At 43.5% G+C, this 19,373-nt stretch overlaps 3 protein-coding genes across 3 annotated transcripts; all 3 read right to left on the reverse strand.

The window, feature by feature from the left end:
• Positions 1-2: 2 nt before the first annotated feature.
• Positions 3-714, reverse strand: T265_01237 (hypothetical protein; the record flags this gene model as incomplete). Its single annotated transcript, XM_009165222.1, has 2 exons — positions 3-27; positions 524-714. A coding segment is annotated over one exon (96 nt), but the record flags the coding sequence as incomplete, so codon positions are not given.
• Positions 715-1,694: 980 nt separating this feature from the next.
• On the reverse strand, positions 1,695-7,236 carry T265_01238 (hypothetical protein; the record flags this gene model as incomplete). The annotated part of the gene is made up of 2 exons (XM_009165223.1): positions 1,695-1,885; positions 7,104-7,236. The coding sequence occupies 2 exons, from the start codon at positions 7,234-7,236 to the stop codon at positions 1,695-1,697; spliced, it is 324 nt and encodes a 107-aa protein (XP_009163487.1).
• A 505-nt stretch (positions 7,237-7,741) lies between these two features.
• T265_01239 (hypothetical protein) lies at positions 7,742-18,591 on the reverse strand (the record flags this gene model as incomplete). The annotated part of the gene is made up of 4 exons (XM_009165224.1): positions 7,742-7,938; positions 12,021-12,062; positions 15,921-16,038; positions 18,523-18,591. 4 exons carry the CDS (start codon positions 18,589-18,591, stop codon positions 7,742-7,744), a joined length of 426 nt encoding a protein of 141 aa, XP_009163488.1.
• Between the last annotated feature and the right edge of the window lie 782 nt (positions 18,592-19,373).

The raw sequence follows: 19,373 nt of genomic DNA on the forward strand, positions 1-19,373 counted from the left end.
TCAAGCCCACAGTGCCTGGGCCTGCGCCTACCGCAGCAGTACAAACGCACATCTAGCAGAAAAACATGGACACCATATGAGGCTTGTTTTAACCTTCATCACTACCACTGCCACGTATTACTAATACAGACTGCCCATCATAGCCAAACGCACGCCACTCATCCCAACCCACCACATTGAGGACCTGGTGGACAGGAGTTAGGTCGGCACCTGTATGAAGCTAGAAGCGACAGACAGCGCACCGTTGCGCATCATCATACCCGCACACACACATATCTACAGACGCTCAAAACAGGGAAGTTGATGAACGAAAAACACTTTTTCGCTGCCACATGCAGGCGCGAATATCCGCACCAGCAATGATTACGCTCCGCGGTGCGCTGTTTAGTTGTTTTTATCCATCGCCAGCACACCTTCGTTGCGGATGTTGTTACTGCTGTTGTTGATGTTTAATTTCTGGTTTCAGTGCGGTGGACATCCAGCTGCGTCCCGTTTGCCTACTCTGTCATCGTTTTTGCCAAACCTTGACAACTTTTTCACCATGCCCTTTTACGTCGCCCGCTCGCTTATTTGTCAGGTGGAGCGGCAGGTATTTGTGCGCAAACTCTCGTGTATGGAGCCGAAAACGCAGGTAGCTGTCGTTTTGCCCGTGTGTATGCGCGCTAACATGTAGGTTCGTCGTTTTGGACGACTGTGGTTCCACGCTTGCAGTGGCTGTGCTTTATGTAGCTGTGTTTAGTTCTGTGTGCACGCTTTTCTGTGTTAAACTGATGTTGCTGGTGTGTAAAACAGAAGGCGCCTAGATGTCTGGGGTACACCGTGCAACACGGTTCTGCATATCTATATATTTGTGTGGAAATTTTTGAAGACCAACCTCGAAGTTTTGTCCTTTTGTCCAAAAGTTTTCAGTTATCTTCGTTGGTTCTTTTACATGGATATCAGTTGCTTCGAAAGTTGCCCGTGGTTACGATTAATTGCGCCAGAATTTTCGCATTTTGAACAATACAGGGACAAGACGCAAAATTCAGAACACTGTATGCTTGCCTTTCAAAGCCGTCATTCTGGCTGCTAGTAAAAAGATAGCTATTAATCACCGTAGTGGGCGTTTCCTGTTTCTGTGTCTAAAAACCTTTTATCTACTCGTCTCCGATCACCGATACAGTCATTCGGTGGACTAGCCCCTCAGTCACCATCAATCATAAAATTTGGCGCACCTAAACCTTGAGATTCCACATGAACCAGACACAGGTTGAACATTCGCAAAAAATGTTCATGCGAGACATGATTGATTACAACGAAGAAGTTGCTGAGCTTGGCCCAAGAGTGCATAATAAACTGGGTTCATCGAAAACACCACAGTGGCCTGTTTGATGAATTTCCCCTGATGTATGTCACAGCACAAGTGCTGACATTCTGAATGATAAAGCGAACACCGAAAAAGTTACTGCTTCTCTTGCCCTGAAACAAACTGAACTTTTGTTACATTTGGACCATGCACTCACTCGTAGATATGACTCTGGTAAAACGGTTGGTGAAAACACAGCTGTGATTGGTTAGTCACAACTGGCAGGAGTTTCGACAAGAACTGCTACGTGCAACATGCTACGTGTGAGTCAAGGCGCAAAAATGATTCACGAACCAAGGCCTGGTGTGTTCACGAGAGCCACTGATTGACCCTCATGCGTCGTGTCATGTTACCTGAGGTAGTACAGCGTATTCATCATTCCAGATGCTTGCATGCTATGGTAATCTTCACCATCCCTATCATCATCATCATCATCATCATCATCATCATCATCATCATCATCATCATCATCATCATCATCATCATCATCATCATCATCATCATCGTCATCATCATCATCACCATCATCATCATCATCATCTACAACATAACATCAGTTTGAGCGCCACTACTTCGCTGCCGTGGTAGAGATGCAGCCACTTGAACGAGCCACCACAGAAATGGGAAGGCGATGAACATATTTGTAGATCAATCGGCAAGTAGTCTTTCCGTGATCTTTTTCTCCGAAACTTTTTATTTGTAGAAACCTCGAGAAAATTTTCCATAAGTAAGAGGAGTGTTCATTTTGGCAGGCATCTTAGAAAAGGGACCGAAATATTGTAAATCACAGTTTGGTTATATCTGAAAACGGCAGGGTTGTGAGTATAATTGTAACTAAGTAAAAAAAACATATAATGCCTGATGCGATTTCCATGTAAAGAACACAAACGTCTTGGTTTAAACTCAAGTATATCAGTCGTCCATACTGTGATTAGAAATAAATTTCCGTTGTCACCTCATTTGTCATTCCCTTAACCTAGTTTCAATGACAACGAACCGTTCAACTCGTTCGAGCAAAGAAAAGGCTCAATTCCAGTAGGTCGTTTTTTTGCTAATAAGCCGTTTCAAAATATCTCATATCGAATCACAAGAACTGGTTGATACCAATCAAGAAAGACTTGCTGGTAAATTGTATTCAATTAGCCCCTTAAAACCGGCAGATCCCACTGGAAAATATACCCCATTATCCCATTCGAAATGCCTAAAAATCAGTGTGATTTGCAAATCAATTGATTTTTGATGACAATTTCGGATAAATTTTGAATTAATTTGGTAGTCTTCACCAGTTTATTGCGCGCTACCACGAAAAAATTGTTGTGGTGGTAACAATAGTGATGATAACGGTAAGTTAGATTATTGGCAGGAATATGATGAGCCCCACTCAGACGTGGAAAACCTTTGAAATGGTATATATATATTATTGATAGTAGCCGCTAGGTTCTCCGAGGTGGTCCGTTTTTCGTTCAAACTGACGATCACCCGAACTGTCCTTCATTTTCATTTTATACCAGATGGGGAATTGGAGCGGAAGCAGAAAAGTGACAGCTGTTGTCCCCATCTGAACTGCCATTCTTCACATGTCCCTCGGTGTCTGCCGTTTAAATGTGTGAAGACACTTGAAGGGCGTGCGAAATTACAGACTATGGGAGGTGGATCNACCGGTAAGCACGAGTCGGGAAGAGCGGGAGCCAAGACTGGGAAGATGTTATACTAGCTCACTTACCAATGCACTAAACATGTGCTTGGGCCACTCTGTAGTTGTCTGCTGCATACAAACACACAAGCGCAAGCGGCATCTCCAATGCACAGAAAAACATCAATTCGAGTACTGGACAGTTCGCTTCCGGTCGAATGGGTGCGACCGCCTCTAACATTGGGCGACGGCATTGCGAGTGTGTAGTACACAATTATGACAGTCAAGCTAGCTTCTCAACTGACAGCCTGTCAAAACTTATTGAGACGTGTATGGTCGCCGGACAGGTTGCTAAAGACGATAACAGATGCGCGTGTTTAGCATGACTGGCTGAACGAACAGATCCATGCTTCAGAGTGCGTTGGTTACGATGTTTTTTTTTTGTAATGCCGCCACTAGATAAAACTAGACAAAGCACATTTATTACAGCGTTTTGAATAGTATATCAATAAAAATAAAGTAACAAAAACGATTGATCGGATATATTGACCGTTCGAACTAATCACGTTCAACGGAAAGCTCCAAGTGCACGTAGCACGAACAAAATGATAACCTAGTGAAAGAACGCAAATCACCTAACTCCCGATCATCATTGCATGGAAACTTGCAGACCCATTAGATGAGTGAATGAATGAATAAATGAATGAATGTGTGAGTGAGTGAGTGAGTTCGCGAGTGATTAACTGAGTAGATGAGCTGTTAGGTGAACGAGTCATCAGGCATTCAGCACCTCTAATTACTCTATATTACCTACCGGCCCATACGCGGTCCAACACAAACGGCAGTCACTGAACGACTAATCTGAACTCGGTTTAAAACCGAAAATAATATGATATATAACAAAGGTGCCTTCTAAAATGCCACCCTAATTATTCGGCGAATAACGCTAGTGGATCCAATCTTTAGTTAATCCCATATTGCAATTGTGGACGCCGTGTGTTCATGTACTGGCAAAGCCAGTGTACCTGCAGTCAAAATATCCTGGTAACTTGGCGCTGTGTATCACCAGGGCGTCTGACACCAAATTTTAACGAAATCATCATCAATCAAATGTGAAAGGCCGAATGCTTCCACTTGGGAGGCAAGTAGACGCTTTCGTGGAAGAAACTTGCTCCAATTCAGTAAACTGCTCATATTCAACGCCATTGTAGAAGTATGATCATTTCCAGAAACGACGAAAGATTACTCGTGTTCAAGGCCTCTGGGACCCAGTTACACTTTCGGAGGAACTAAGCTGACTTCAGTTGAAAAATATCATGAATGAGAGATTGAGTTGAGTCTTCCGTCAAAACCAAAATGATTTGCAACTAAGTGTATTTGTCAAGGCCTAACTCCTACTTTGAAGGCATCCATTGGAGAAAACCCATCCAGTCAGACGGCAAGTCTGCTCGGCATGAATAGGTAAGTTTAAATTTTTGGACGGAAGCATACTAATGCCGAAAAGCGTTTTATTGATTCGCATTAAAGTCATCAGTATTTTCACGCAAGAAACCCACGAAGACCAAATTCTTTCTGTGCAATCAACCCGTAGTATCGGACTGGGATCTTTTATCCCCAATCGGAAAAATAAAACATTAACCAAAAACCAATGGCTCAACCTTATGTGTGAAATATGACTGCACTTTTTCCCCTACTATATTAACATGTAAAAAAAGGACAGACTTGGAGTAAACTGTGTCGGATTGTGAGTCAGTTGTGCACGCATTTCACGCATTTCACGCAGGCACCAGTTGGATCGAATTTGATGATGTCCCAAAGTCTTCTGAAATTCTGATCGACACTTCAGTTTCGGCAAGTCATCAATACTTCTAGGATTGCTTTCCGATGAGATTTCTCTCTTATCGATTGAAAATTTTCCGATCCTATTAATGAGAAGGATAGCCCCTCAGTGGGATTTGTAATAAGTTGAAAGAAAGTGAAAAAATTCTAGTATCCTTTGCTTCAACAAGCAATATTCCGAAGTCATTCAGACAGCTCACTGGTTCAGAAACACTATGATAACCTCTCGCAGTCAACGCGATGGTGACTAGAACTCTCGGTATGCGTTTGTCATAGAAATGCGGTTGGTGCAAGACTTCTCCATTTCATCTCATGAAATCTAACTACACTGAGCGTCAGTCACAACAGTTGTTCGCCCATGATAAGCGAATGCGTAGCATAACACGTAATTATAGCCTAGAGGGGGAAAATCAGGGACCTTTTTGGGAATACTTGATCACAAATCATTTCTCTTATTACTGTTTCCCAGAAGAGTATAATTTTGTATTTATGGTTGAGTTTCTCGTGATTAATTGCTGCAACCGTGCTGTGAGAACAGACTTTTTTGGAATACTTGATCACAAATCATTTCTCTTATTACTGTTTCCCAGAAGAGTATAATTTTGTATTTATGGTTGAGTTTCTCGTGATTAATTGCTGCAACCGTGCTGTGAGAACCAGACTTTTTTTTAAAAAAACGGGGACACTGGCACAGAAACTCGACAAGCGTTCATGTGCCCAGCCTGACCTTTGATAGAGTTGTTGAATATAAAATGTACAGCAAATTACACTTTTCGAGAGATGCCAGAGTAGCTCGATCCACACAGTAAAGTGAACACACTAAACCTCCTCATCTCACGTTGAGAAGTTTGGAGGTGCTTTGAAAACGAGTGGTTGGTTGGTACACCAGGAATGGTCAAATGAGTTTGCACATGGTTTCTGCTTTCATAACAAAGAGTTATATTGAAGGCTACACTCTGTCCGCCAAAAGCCAACAGATCTGTAGATGTGTGACAACTCACCCAGAAAGTCTTCATTTAACGACCTCGCATGGTATCACATGAACAATCAAGCCGTTTTTGCAGCATCCACCCAACCAATCTTTTGTTTATCGTCGTCAGTTTCCTAAGGGTACCAGACAATGAAGCAAGGGGTTAAGTGTTTGTAAACTTCGCCAGTGAATCAGAAATGCAGCAGTCGTTAGGGCTGTATGTCCGTCGCAGTATCGGTTTGAAGGCTAATGTAACCACTGGAGGTACGACGCCGTATTTTCGATAAAAAAACTAGTTTCATGATCTTCAACGTGATTATTTACTAAATACATTGTAAGATCTGCAGGATCTCTTCAAGTATGGCCAGAAAACCTGTCGAACGGCGCATAGTCTTGTCATTACAGTCTTATTGTGTGAGTTTTGCCGTCTGATTTCAACAGAATGTTCAAGGGCGTAAACGACATATAACAGACGCGGGATAAAGTAAAGAAAAGGGCAGAAAGAAGGGGGGAACGTTCCAGAAGGAAATGTGTCATCAACTGTTTTGTCCGATATGGAGTCCCATGGAAGAGGACCAGAAACTACAGACAGAATGATCAGTGTTCAATAGCCTTCACAGTACAGTCAAGACTCACATCACATCACTGAGTGTCAAAAATTATTGACGATGATATAAAGATGTACCACACCGATGGTAGTCTTGACGAAGGAAACCAATCAACCCAATACGGGGTGGTTAGCAGTTAGTGACATTAAAGTCACAATGGGTGGGACGTAGGTCTGAGATAAAAGCGAGGGAACATTCATGAGCATCAAACTCCCGCTTCTTCTCACCCGCCACAGACATTCCGTGAGCAACCAAGAGTATGCTCGCATTTTTCACAGTAGTTTAGTGCCACCAAACAGTAGTTGGGACGGAGGTAATAAAAGGAATCGAAGAGGGCGCTCACAACTCGTCGGAGATATTGTAGGCCGGACTACGAAGGAGCTTTCCAAGTTTCCTTGAAACCCGATTGCGGTAAGCACCTTGTATCAACAAGCGGGATTGCGAGACATCGACCGAACTCTCGGGTTGACGAACAAAAATGGCCTGTTCACCGTGACAATCCAGAACGTTTCTAATCATCGTCCTCACCGAACTGAACCGAAACCGGACATCACGGATAAGAAACCGGGGAGCTTCGCCATGGGAAACACGAACCACCGATTTGAAATAGGCGAACTGACCGACTTAAAAACAGGCAGGCCATGTACCGTAGACCCGAAGTGAAAGACAGAGATTTTGACAGGCCACTGAAAAGTGATATCAATTAACCACATTGCGTAGTACTCGGCGCTGCGTAGACATCGGCATAGACATCACCAGTAGACAGTTCCTCCACTGATTCAGGATTTTGGATGCGGAGATCACCATTACGTTTACTTGTGTGGATGTAGCTAGCTGACATTTCCGTCGGTGTAGCTAGCCTCGAATTAACTGCTTGATACGGTTGACAGACATTCTGGGAGTGTTGCGATGGGTTTGGCCGGATACATTGAATGTGTCAGCAATGTACCGGTATTGATCCCCTCCATCTCCTGACGCATTTCAACAGGCATGAGTCATCCCACTAGAGTTTCACTAGCTATTGTCCATGGTTGTAGATTACGTAAAGCCCAAATAAGTCACGGTGTCAGTTCAGCGTTGACGACTGAGGAGTAAAGCAAAGAGTCCAACTGCTATCGCTATCACCCACTCTCTCCCGCCCCCACAATTCACAGTGGTTTTCGTTTTTGGCGATTATTATCATAGCGACCTTTGTTAAAACAAACTCGGCGGCTTCAATCTTTAAGGGCAGACTTTCCGTGCCCAAAACCCACTTGTCATGAAAACAGAGTCATCCTTTACGGTGTTGCCCAGCCGCCGCAGTACATGTAGACATGACGTATACCATTTGGAAGATGGAGGTCTCCCTATCTTATCTCCATGCAGCCGTGAGCCTGCTTCTGTGGAAAGGCCGGTATAACTTTCCTATGGGACTGCGAGTTGAATTGAACTAGAGCTGAATTTCTCCCAGCTGACAGAGGAGAACTGGAAATTTTGCCATTCAAAGCCAAATCAAAAGTCTTCCCCATGTTAGCAGACGTCAAACTGAGTCTGGAAGCAGACGCTGGATAGTGAAAAAGAGAAGCAATTAACATGGTTTTCAACTGGAGTAAAGGAAGTTGAAACTGACGGATACATCAGTCAGCAAGCACTTCATGAGAACATCGAACAGGAATGGAAGTAACGGAATTTCGTGAACTAAAGTAACCCTGACCGACACAGATGTGGTGGACAATCTCTGGACAGTAGCAGCAATTTGAATTACTGAGTAATGTGTTCATGGAAGTTGGTGTAAGCTTAATCAAGCCTGGAGCCATGTTACCCATAAATCGGATTGAAAGGCCAACGTATAATCGGCTCGAACAAACTTCACTTCGTTGGTAGTGTGAGGAGATTTGGATTTTTTGTTGGGATTTCGTCCTGTAAGTGAAGTCAATCTATACTGAAAAGCCNGGAAAGAGTGACCTTCCGTCGCCCAGCATAACCGGATACAGATGACGTCTGCTCCAAAACATTGGGCTAGCCGGCCAAGTAACGCGGTGCTGCCGGTGAAGTGAAGTTTTGTGGGATTTCGTCCTGTAAGTGAAGTCAATCTATACTGAAAAGCCGGGAAGCACTGTACAGCTGTTTCATCCTTATTGGGATTCATGAGCAGTGCGCATCTCACGAAACTCCGAAGAGTCTCGAACCCGCGACCTCCCGGCTAGTAGTTTGAACACTTAACCGTTCGGCCACGAGTGGCTTTTCAGTATAGATTGACTTCACTTACAGGACGAAATCCCACAAAACTTCACTTCACCGGCAGCACCGCGTTACTTGGCCGGCTAGCCCAATGTTTTGGAGCAGACGTCATCTGTATCCGGTTATGCTGGGCGACGGAAGGTCACTCTTTCCCCTGCACAGTTCATAACATAGAGCATCGAGCTGCATTTGTCCGCCTCTAGTGCTATGAATTCTGAAGGGCGACATGTCTGACTCGACCAGCCTTATTTCGGTTGTCATCGATGTCATCGAAGACAAGTTTCCATAAATGTGGGAGAATTTCGGATGAGTGAAGGTAATGATCGACAGGACAGCTCCGGTGTCATGATAGCATACTTTAACGCTTGAGGAAAGTCAGAGGAACGACAATACCAAGTGAACTCTAAGAGTTGGACTCCAAGCGATTCACAGTTTGATTGAGCCCGGTGGTGTAGGTTTCACAGTCAAACAGAGCTGGTGCTGCTTGACAGCGTTTTTGGGTCTCTATATGGGTCTCTATATGCGACTATCCATGGTATGTTCGTGTTTGTTAAGTACGCACAACATGGTTTTGATATTGGCAGCCAGCAATCTATAAAAATACTGCTATATTCTCTTGAACAACGCACTCTGCGTATTGAAGGACGGGAATAGCCTGTCAGTCAGGTGTTGCCCAGTTGCATGGAACCTAGTTCGACGGTAACTTACAGGCAAGCCTCCGAATTGTGGAATTCTCCCCAGTCCTCACGCATGAAGCTCATGAGCATCCCTAGTGTACTGGCCGTAAGTGTCCAAGGGCCGCTAAAGGATCTTGCTATTCTGTGTCCAAAGTAACCAGTACGTTGATTCGAATGGGAGCAGTATTTTCTAACTAATGTTTTTGTAGTTTACGTTCACGTAAGCCTACGTAGGCCTACCCGATCGACACCAAAGTGGTTCAGTCAGCCGGCTGCCACTACCACTAATAGGTGGATTAGAATCACTTTTCCCGTTCACATACATTCGGTGTTTAAGCCACTCCACCATTGGTGGTGAACCACGTGGGCCTAAGAAGCAATCTGAAAACACACCCCAGTTTGCGAAATAGTAGCAGTGTTAACCACTAAGTGCTAAACCTTTGAATGAACGTCGAGACTACCCTTTGTCTTGTTTCACCCTTGTGAGCAAATATCACCTTGTTATGTTGCGTTCGGATGTAGGCTGCTGGAAGTAGATCTAGCTCCAACTTCGAGAGCTTCCACATTAAAATTGAACTGTGTCTAATGCTCCCTACATCCATATTCGGGCTGTCAAATTTAATCCTGTCCGATGATATCCGTGAAGTACTAGCAGAATTCATACGTAACAGTTATTCTTCCACGACATTCTGTCTCGTTTCCACTTTCGTGGAAATTGAGCCCTCCGTCTTTGAGAAATCTAATTTATTTATAATGTCTGCATGCGTAATCTCCTGTCTAGTCCCGCTCAAACTCCAAAGAACTGAATCTCTCCTCGAGATGGCAACATGGCTGGTCACACCACACAATTCAATCTGCCTCGAGCACTGTGTCGGATCACTGTTCCCTTTTTAAGCCACTGTAAATGAGGGTCATAGTCGGGGCTAGCCAGCTGATCTCCTTTCCACCAGTGCCTCCGAATCTTTACCGTCAACATCGTACGAAGTTATTCTGCTTACCGGAAGCACTTTGTGGTGTCAGAGAAGCTCGGACCGCATTCACGGAACCATTTGTTGAATCTATTTTCTATTACCTATGTCTCAGGTTGGTTCCTCGCACGCCAAAACAGAGTTAACAGAGAAGCCTAGAATGAGGTCCTACACATTTTTGGATTCAAATTATGGCTTCGTAGAAAACGGGTTGGCGAAGGTCGCAAGGCCATCTTCGACCTGAAAAGGGTTCGAGAAGCACGATGTGAACAATCGATAACTCTCATAAAGGAAACTACTCACAAGGTTGCTGAAAACTCTTTGATAAAACTCTTTGTCAAAGAGTTTTCAGCAACCTTGTGAGTAGTTTCCTTTATGAGAGTTATCGATTGTTCACATCGTGCTTCTCGAACCCTTTTCAGGTCGAAGATGGCCTTGCGACCTTCGCCAACCCGTTTTCTACGAAGCCATAATTTGAATCCAAAAATGTGTAGGACCTCATTCTAGGCTTCTCTGTTTTCCTCTTCATCAAAAGTGATGAATTTTCCCGTAGGCAACCATTATTGACCAAGTCATCTACACATTCTACTCAATACTTGGTCTTACCATAAATTCCCTTGAATTCATCAAGGCAAAAATTTCTTCACTAAGTTCAAATAGATTTTTTCCACTTTTCGGGCTGAGAAATGGCTCATTCCGGCTTTCTCCTGATGATAGATTTTTAATTTCTCTCCCGCTCCATAAGGACTGAATTACTCGCAAATCTTTCCGCATGGGCCAAAAGCAAAGGGTGCTCTGATAATCGTCGATTAGCAGCTCACTACCCGATATAACTCTGACAAGCATATCTTGACTTGGAACACTATTTCTTCACGAGATGTTCTCCGAACGCTTATTCGATGCCAGTTTCAGCCATTTCGCGTCAGCTTACATCTCATACTTTTCCCCGAGCTGAAGAAGGAAACCACCGTAGTAAGTCTCGGTGGGCGTTGTTTCTGGCTTCGGTCGACATACGGGATTCGTGACTTAGCATATGTGCGCATCACAATCCTTGAAGACCGTTTGAGTGATAACGCATTTTCATAACTGAAGTGTGCACTATCTATGGGGCGCAGCTTCAACCTCAGATAGATGGGTCCCTGGACGGTAGTCTTCTTCTACGGGCCGTGAACCACAGAAATGAAACGTGATAGTCAATCCTTTCCGTTCGACTGACAGCCCATAAATAAATTATCATGTGAAAATCGCAATATCAGCCCTTTTATCCAATCAGGTTGCTGACAAGTTGCCAGAGATCGCAAACTTTTTACGTGGTAAATCGTGACTTTACAGTCAAAGATATCTAATGATCTTGAAACCACATGTTCATATAATATCTACTATGCCGACATGTTCACACTATCTTTGGCCCGGTTAAACAGTGACTATTGTGCTCAAAATACGCCCAGCAAAATATAGCGTTTACCCAGGTCAAAGTTTAGTCACGCTTAACAGTCAAGATGCCCTCAGGGGGGCTGGTCTATTTGGTTGTGTGAGTTCATGTCAGTGTGCTTTCATCGATTTCAGATGCTGATGCAAGAACAAGTACGACGTTGTACATTTATAGTACTCCAACAAGGGTAAGGCTACGTACGGCTATGCAGAAGAATCCTTGACGCGCAAAGCAAAGGTGTAATGTTGATGTGCGAGTTCGTCTGAAAACTTAAAAAAGGACGCGACTGAAGGGATTGATAGGTTAAAAATCCCTTGCTCCCAAATACCCCTCGGAGGAGGTGAGGATTTTTCGACTCCCTCTTCATATTCTGAATGAAAAAAATGCCAATAAGTATTCTGTGGTATAAATCCTCTGTGCCATATAAGTTTTTTTGAGTAAGCTGGACGATAGATGGTGTGGCTTCGAGAATTCGGATTTGACTTCATAATTGGTAGACCGAATTTGACAGTGCATTGGCTAGGGAGATGATAGCTGCTAACTGCTTGTGCAGACTATTGTGTGGTTTGGTTACTGTTGAGCATTCGGCGATTTGTATGGGTCTTGTCAGCCCTAAAAGACCTAACTGGCTATTCAAGCCTGATCGACTCATCATGTCTCGGTGAAACAAAAGAGACTCATCTTTGTCTTTTATAGCTGTCAGACGCCTTTTAGACTAGATTCTGGTTCAATTATTTTGCACACATGAATGAGAAGAATAATACGTCTTTGTTGAGGTATACTCTTAAGTAAACTAGAATGGGATTGTTAGGAGACTCAGCTTAATTCCGGAAAAGCCCTTCGTTTGTGATATTCATCAGCTGGAATTCAAGTTTTCTGTTACAACCAGTTCACTTTGCAAGCATGTGTGCTTCGTTAATTGCATAGGATTTGGTGTTCGAATAGAGTATAAGGTTAACGGAAACTCCGAGATGTGTTAAATTGATAAGTCTCAAAATAGATGAAGACTTTTCAGCGAATTTGAGCTGTAGCTCACTTCCACCTTAGTGCGCGAAAGTTTCACTTAACCCCATTTTTCTACAGGACATTAGTACTCCATTCTAACTGATTTCAGCGATGAGACTAAAGTGCGGTTGGTGACCACTAGAAGATTGCGGCCAATAGAAAAATTAGGCTGACCCTCGTATTTTCCTTTTTTTAAATGGCGGGAAAGGATATGAGGCTGGGTCTTTCTTATCACTGCATGTAGAAGTCCTTCCAACAATTGCAGCCTGATAAACTTTTTGGTGGTGCTGAGAATCCGATGAAAGTTTTTGAAATGAACATGAATGACAGACAGCGTCCTCGCAGCTGTGTAGTAAGCGCCAGGTGCTTGGACTTCCCTTTGACCGACGATTTTACCTCAGATAACGTGACAAGCACAAAAGTTGTTTGCTACCTCTGCATCCGGTGTCCACAAAAAACAATAACAAGGCCTGGCAGATAGTTATTCATGGGATGTCATGTGTATACAACCAACGAGTCAGGCGATTTTCGGTTGGTCTCGAGGTCCCTTCTGAAAGCGGACGTGATGGATTGAATGACCAAGTCAATTACTGTGGTCTTGCGACAAGTGTCAACTGTGAGACACTAGACGTGTGAGTCACACAAAGTTGTCATTGTTCCTCCTTCTGTGTGGCACGCAGTCTAATTTTTTTGCGGTTTACATACAGACTTCTGAATGAGTTTTCCCGGGTTTCAAGATTTCGTCTGCATCCTGCATTTCACTTCGAGATGGTAATATAGGATCGGAGTTGATTACTTTCAACCTGTCATGTCCAAACTTAACTCCCTTTGCGGTATCGCAAGCTGTTACCTAGAACTGAACAGCTTCCACCTTAACAGTGCTTTGTACTACCGAAAACTTGTTCAATTATGCAAATACCCGAGACTCTATGACTGAAACTGATGAGCTAGGATGAATGGTTCATGTGGCAAATTTGGGCTGCATTTGTTCTCTAACTTAGATTTTGGATCACAAAAATTCAGGCCTCCAAAATAACCTAGGTTGAGACCATCCTTTGGATGATTTAGTGAATGGACCCGAGGAGCACTGACATGCCTTCTCGCCCGGTGACGAAACGCTTGCAAACTCAGAGACAAACTCAACTCTATGCAATCATATATGATATAAAATGCTGGCAACTTATTTGTACACCTTATGATATTACCATGTGGAATTTGCAAATCCTTCTCAGTTATAAAGTCATTTTCAGTAAGCCCGTGACAGGAATATAATTAGACTAGCATTCAAGCTAGATTGAGCTTATTGATCACCGAAAATCGTGTAGCTATAGCAAACTGTGGGACCGTACAAGGTCACCAATCATATATGTTTGGACAGTTTTCAACGCCGTGATCACGCATCGTTTTACACTACCTGCCTTTGCACTACGTGGCAAGTTGCCGCCAATATGGTATATGACAAAAGGCCTGTCTGAGGGAGCTTGTTGTTCCATCGCCGGCGGAAGTGCTGTCAGTAGTCCCCTGATGCTAGAAACGCCACCTGATATTGTAAATATTTACACATATGTCAGAGGCACCGCCTAGAAGACTGGTAGACTGTGAATGATTTCGAGTGCGCAGCGCTGCATGCGTTGGGTGGCTTGAAAGTAATATCTATATATGAGAGATTTATGGCTCAGTGATTATGAATGTAGTTGACACGAATTGGTAGGGCTTTCGAAAATCTGTGTAAAAAGGTTTGAATTAGCATAGTAGAAGAACGCGAAACCGAGCCTGCCACTGAACACTAGACCAGAAGCATAAGTCATAATGGAAGATTTTGCATTTTACGTGATGTATCGCATAGAAGGTAGCATAATTGAAAAATTGCCAGAAATGGTGAGGAGCAGTGTGTGTACGGAGAATATGGAAAATGTCATAAAAAATATCTGAATAACCGGAAACGTCCAGCATCATTGGTTTTTAGCTGTTTCCTTCAGATAGTTGGGTGTTTATAAAAAAACGCACTGAGACGCATAAACTTTTCATGTTTGCCGAGGTTCATGAGGGTAAATCCTTTATAAATCTAGAGATTTTACTGGATACGAAGCTTCACGACTTTAAGAAATTCCCACGCCACATACATCCATCTGCTCTCCTGATAACCGATCATTTTTTCGGAGGAAGAAGGGATTAACAATTCACTTGTCCCCCTCTCCAGTTCACAGCTCCTATAGCCAGAGGATCCTCTTGCTTCATATTCGTTTGGCATGAGGACCTTGTTGGATCTCCTAGCAGAGAATATCTGTTCGGAGGAGACACTTGCTGATATTTTGATAGGTTAGCAACTCCCTGGGGGTTGACATAGATTTCATAAATATGTATAGATGTCACTTAATCTCAGGTCACCTTAACCGTCATCGGTAATCTAATCGTTGTGAAGTGACCACATGCTTGTGGTTGACTTATAGTACGCATATATGACTCGATTGCCACGGTTGTGCCAATCTGGTTTTCAAGCTGTGGCTAAAAAATGTGGTCTTCTCCAAGACTGTCAACTATAATGTCACACAATAGTAGCGGTCATGTAACCGCTCTGATACAGAAATCACCCCGGTCCTAAATGACATAATTGCTGTTTGCTGTTGGCCTACGGGTAAGCATCACGCTTTGGCCCGCTATCAGATATTTTCGTGGACTTTGTAGCGCAGTAGTTTGACAGTGGAACCCAAGAGGTTTAAATTTTATTTGGCATTTTATAGAAAAAAGACCACAATAATAGCCTTCCCGTTAGAGTTTTCTTTACTCAACCATACCAAGCAGGTTCTTTGTAAATCATGATGTTCCACATTGGTATATCCTCCGAGAGTAATTAAGCAGCAGTTATTTGATGGATAAGTCAACACAGTCTGGAGTTCATCCAAAACATATTGGTGGTACTAGAATATGCTGACTAATTTGCTTCCAACCGGGGATCGAATAATCCAACTACCAAGCACCTTTGTTCCTCATCGATGCGTAACGAATTCGTTTGATTCAGGCGGTCGATTTCTTGGATGCAGAATATTACTCTCATTCAGCACAAGGCTGGAATGGGGACAGGCTCCTCGTTTCATGAAGATAATGGCTTATCCGGATGCCAAATAAGCTCTTGGCGGATGTCATTGTGAAGTAATTCCGATGAGACTGAGTTGGCAATTAGCGAAGTACATAAGATTGACGCAAATTCGGGTACTGCGCTTACCTGGTGATTCCAAAAGTGGGCGAAACTGGTCGTGCTCTGTCGAATAGTTTTCAGCAACATTATGAGCAGTGTGTAATGTCTCTATTGAGTTGGAAAATAAGGGGGGAATAATATTAAGCTATATTAGGGGTGTAGAAGCCTTAAGCTACAAATTTTCAGCTGTAACACACTTTCGTAACAAGTTGTAACATATGGCTACCGTGTGACAAGGGGGACAAGATAAAGCCAGGTTTCTCAGGAAAATGCACAGGAGATCAAAGAACCAGGGCCAAGGATCTTTCAGTAAGCAGTTCCGCACCTTAACCGCCGAGCTATCTCTAGCCTCAATGTGGTTCAACGAGCTCGGTTCAAATGACGGAGATAGAAAGAGTGAACAGAGCAGACTAAAACGATAGGTTCATTTGAAGCAAAGAGGATTTATTGATCAGATGGATACTGATAGAGGCCATATTTCGTTTCCTAGACAATAAATGGCTTTAAAGAGCTCGATTTTTTGTCTTCAAAGAAACCGATTCGACGTAATTATCAGCAACGGCTGTGCGTTTTCCCATGCAATTGGTCAAAGCTCTATATTGTCAGTTTTGGTCTGGTGGAACTGGTTTCCATTTGTGCATTTTTCTAAGCGAAGTAATGTATGGGGAACAGGAGTGTAGCTCACGGCATTTGATTGTGGTTGGCAATGCCTTGATTCGTTCAATTCATATGAATTCCCAATTGGCGGGTTCCCTGACTTGCGTGGGCACTAAAGTGGAAACGAGGCGCTTCAAACTACTTACAGACAATTAAGTGGTATGTTTTGTTCTCATTTATTACCGTAAATGGAATTGCGTCTGAAAAAGACGTTGGTGCTCAGCAGCAATCGGCAGCCCCAAAACGACACAGAAACAGATGCAGATGAGACATATTCTGGTAGCCCATAAAAGTAATATGAACTGAGGATGCCTGGCGTAATAGAAAGTAAGGGTTTACCGCCACAGTTAGCGATGCACGGAGCTGGTTGTCGACGGCAAAGCGGGGAATCCGAAAATTCACTTGCTGGAGGATATTCGCTTTGTTTATTACTAGTGATGCACCACTGATTTCTTCTGCCATTACAAATGCCCTGTTTCACATGAATAATATGCACCAGTAGGACTTGAGGACCAAACATACAACGAAATGTTGAAATCTGCTTAAGCAGTTGTTCGTTCTTATATCCCTGGAATTGTGTGAGCATTCTAGTGGCACAGGAACATTATGGGGCGAACACAGGCAAACGAAATTTACGCAATCAACTGGTTGACACAGTGCTTGGGTGCGCGACCTCAGGAGTGCTAATGGTCTTACTATTCTTCAAAGCGCGTTTCAACATTAAAACGTTTTGAACCTTGTCTTTTGTGGTATTTTTAAATTACAAGAAATAACATTGGATATTATATGCTGTGCATTGTCGTCTTCTAGAACGTCTAGCAGGAAGGGCATCTATCGTCCTTGTCGTTGGTCGTTTTGTTCAGCAACTCAAAAGACACATGCACTGACCCCTGTTAACCAGGACACTGTAATATGGAGACAAACAGACGTCTTTGTCGTGTGCTGTTCCTCAGTTGGTGGTGAAACCCACAATAGGTGCCTACGAAAAGTATAGTTCCGCGTTTGCTTCTGCGTCACTTGTCCCCTAGTTTAGCCACAGGCTTAGTCGTGTGCTGTTCCTCAGTTGGTGGTGAAACCCACAATAGGTGCCTACGAAAAGTATAGTTCCGCGTTTGCTTCTGCGTCACTTGTCCCCTAGTTTAGCTCACAGGCTTATCGGTAGAAATTATCGAACACCAAAAATTTGTTCAGGTATAAAGTTCATAATTTCTTGCATCAGATGCAGGCATTTCATCGATATATTGTCCTAACAGGTTTATTACTACAGTAGATTGCGAGCTTTGAGGAAGTTACACTTTCCAAACCAATTTGTACGACACTGAGTAATACGGTGTCACAAAGTTACATGGCTGTGCACAACCATGCCAAAGTTTCACTCCGCCCTCCAACAACGCACTGCTGCTATCACCTCGATCAGTGATGAAAATTTGTGATCAAAATGTCCAGTAGAGCGAACAAAGGTGTGAACCTTTATGCAACCCGAGCTGCCAACATTCCTCAAACGTTGTAACCAGCCGTAAGTGGTTAGGGGCAAGGGAACTGGCAAGGCAACTGGTATCGGTTGTAACCAGCCATTGTAACAATCAGTTTTTGTCACCATTCTCAAACGGACCTCCAGAGTACCTTCGGCTATTCACTAACACTGGAACGCAGTCCAACGACAACGATCACATTGTCAACCAACCAACGGAACAGCAACTGCCCATAATGTCCGGTTACAAAGGCCATGTGGTTACATGAAAATAACAAATTTCTTGAGAGCAAACACCAGCATTTTCTTTGGCAGCTTACATTGTAGCTTACTGTCACCACCAAGAAATAGGAATGAATCGATGCAGTGGGCCAATTTAAAGACTTTGCCAAAGTTGTGAAGCACCTGCTTTTGGGTGTGGGGCATCAATCGGGAAAAACATTCCAGATGAGTAGAGTCCTTCTCCTCAGCCTACCACGGGTCAATCGAACAAAAACTAACCGTCGGTACTGTTTTCAATCGCTCAATCTTGTTGCCAACGTCTAGAACGAGGTCCAGAGACAAGGACATTTCGATTAGTTTACATCCAGTGGACCCATTGAAAGATCCCACCTATTTGATCCTTTCATCACTTAGAGTAACTGGATGCTTCCCAGCATGCCTTGCCAAGATACTCAAGTTGAACATCAAGTGCCTGCTGAGGTGTGACCCGTATTCCGACCTCTGACTCATGATAACGGTAGCAAGTGCCTCAAGTTCACTCGCTTCCCTATAATTCTTCACCAGATCGGGCCGGAAAAACGAAGCCTCTTCATCCGGGTCGTTTCATAAGCTGGCCAATTTTAGCCACAAAATTTTGGGACACATAAAAGCATAAAAACTGCCAGCGAAATTGGACATGGCCGCCTTGGGACTGGTCAACTGAGACCGTTATAACTACCACGGTCTTTCGGACAAAATTTATGGGTTGTGTCATCCCCCCCAAAGTATTCCATATAAATGCTCTATCACACCCATGAATCACCGCAGGTAAAGGAATAAAACACCGAGTGGTCGACATAATAACAATCAATGGATACTACCTGCCACAAGTGGTTGCCTAATCTTTTGTACGGTTGCGTACTGGTACCTCTGTCACGTCATCGTCGAAAACCAGTTGTTCGGCCACAGAGCCATACACGACAGCATATTCGGCCTGTTGTCGTCACAGGGGGACACAATCATGGTCCAAATGTGCAGGACGATGATGAGTCAGCAGATACACATAACGTCAGTTTGCAGAGATCCGGATGGCACGATCAATGATCAAAGAGTGGCTTATTGTATCATCACGTCGATTCATCTGGGATTCT

The sequence above is a fragment of the Opisthorchis viverrini genome, assembly GCF_000715545.1.
Source record: "Opisthorchis viverrini unplaced genomic scaffold opera_v5_13, whole genome shotgun sequence".
NCBI classification, from domain to species: domain Eukaryota; kingdom Metazoa; phylum Platyhelminthes; class Trematoda; order Opisthorchiida; family Opisthorchiidae; genus Opisthorchis; species Opisthorchis viverrini.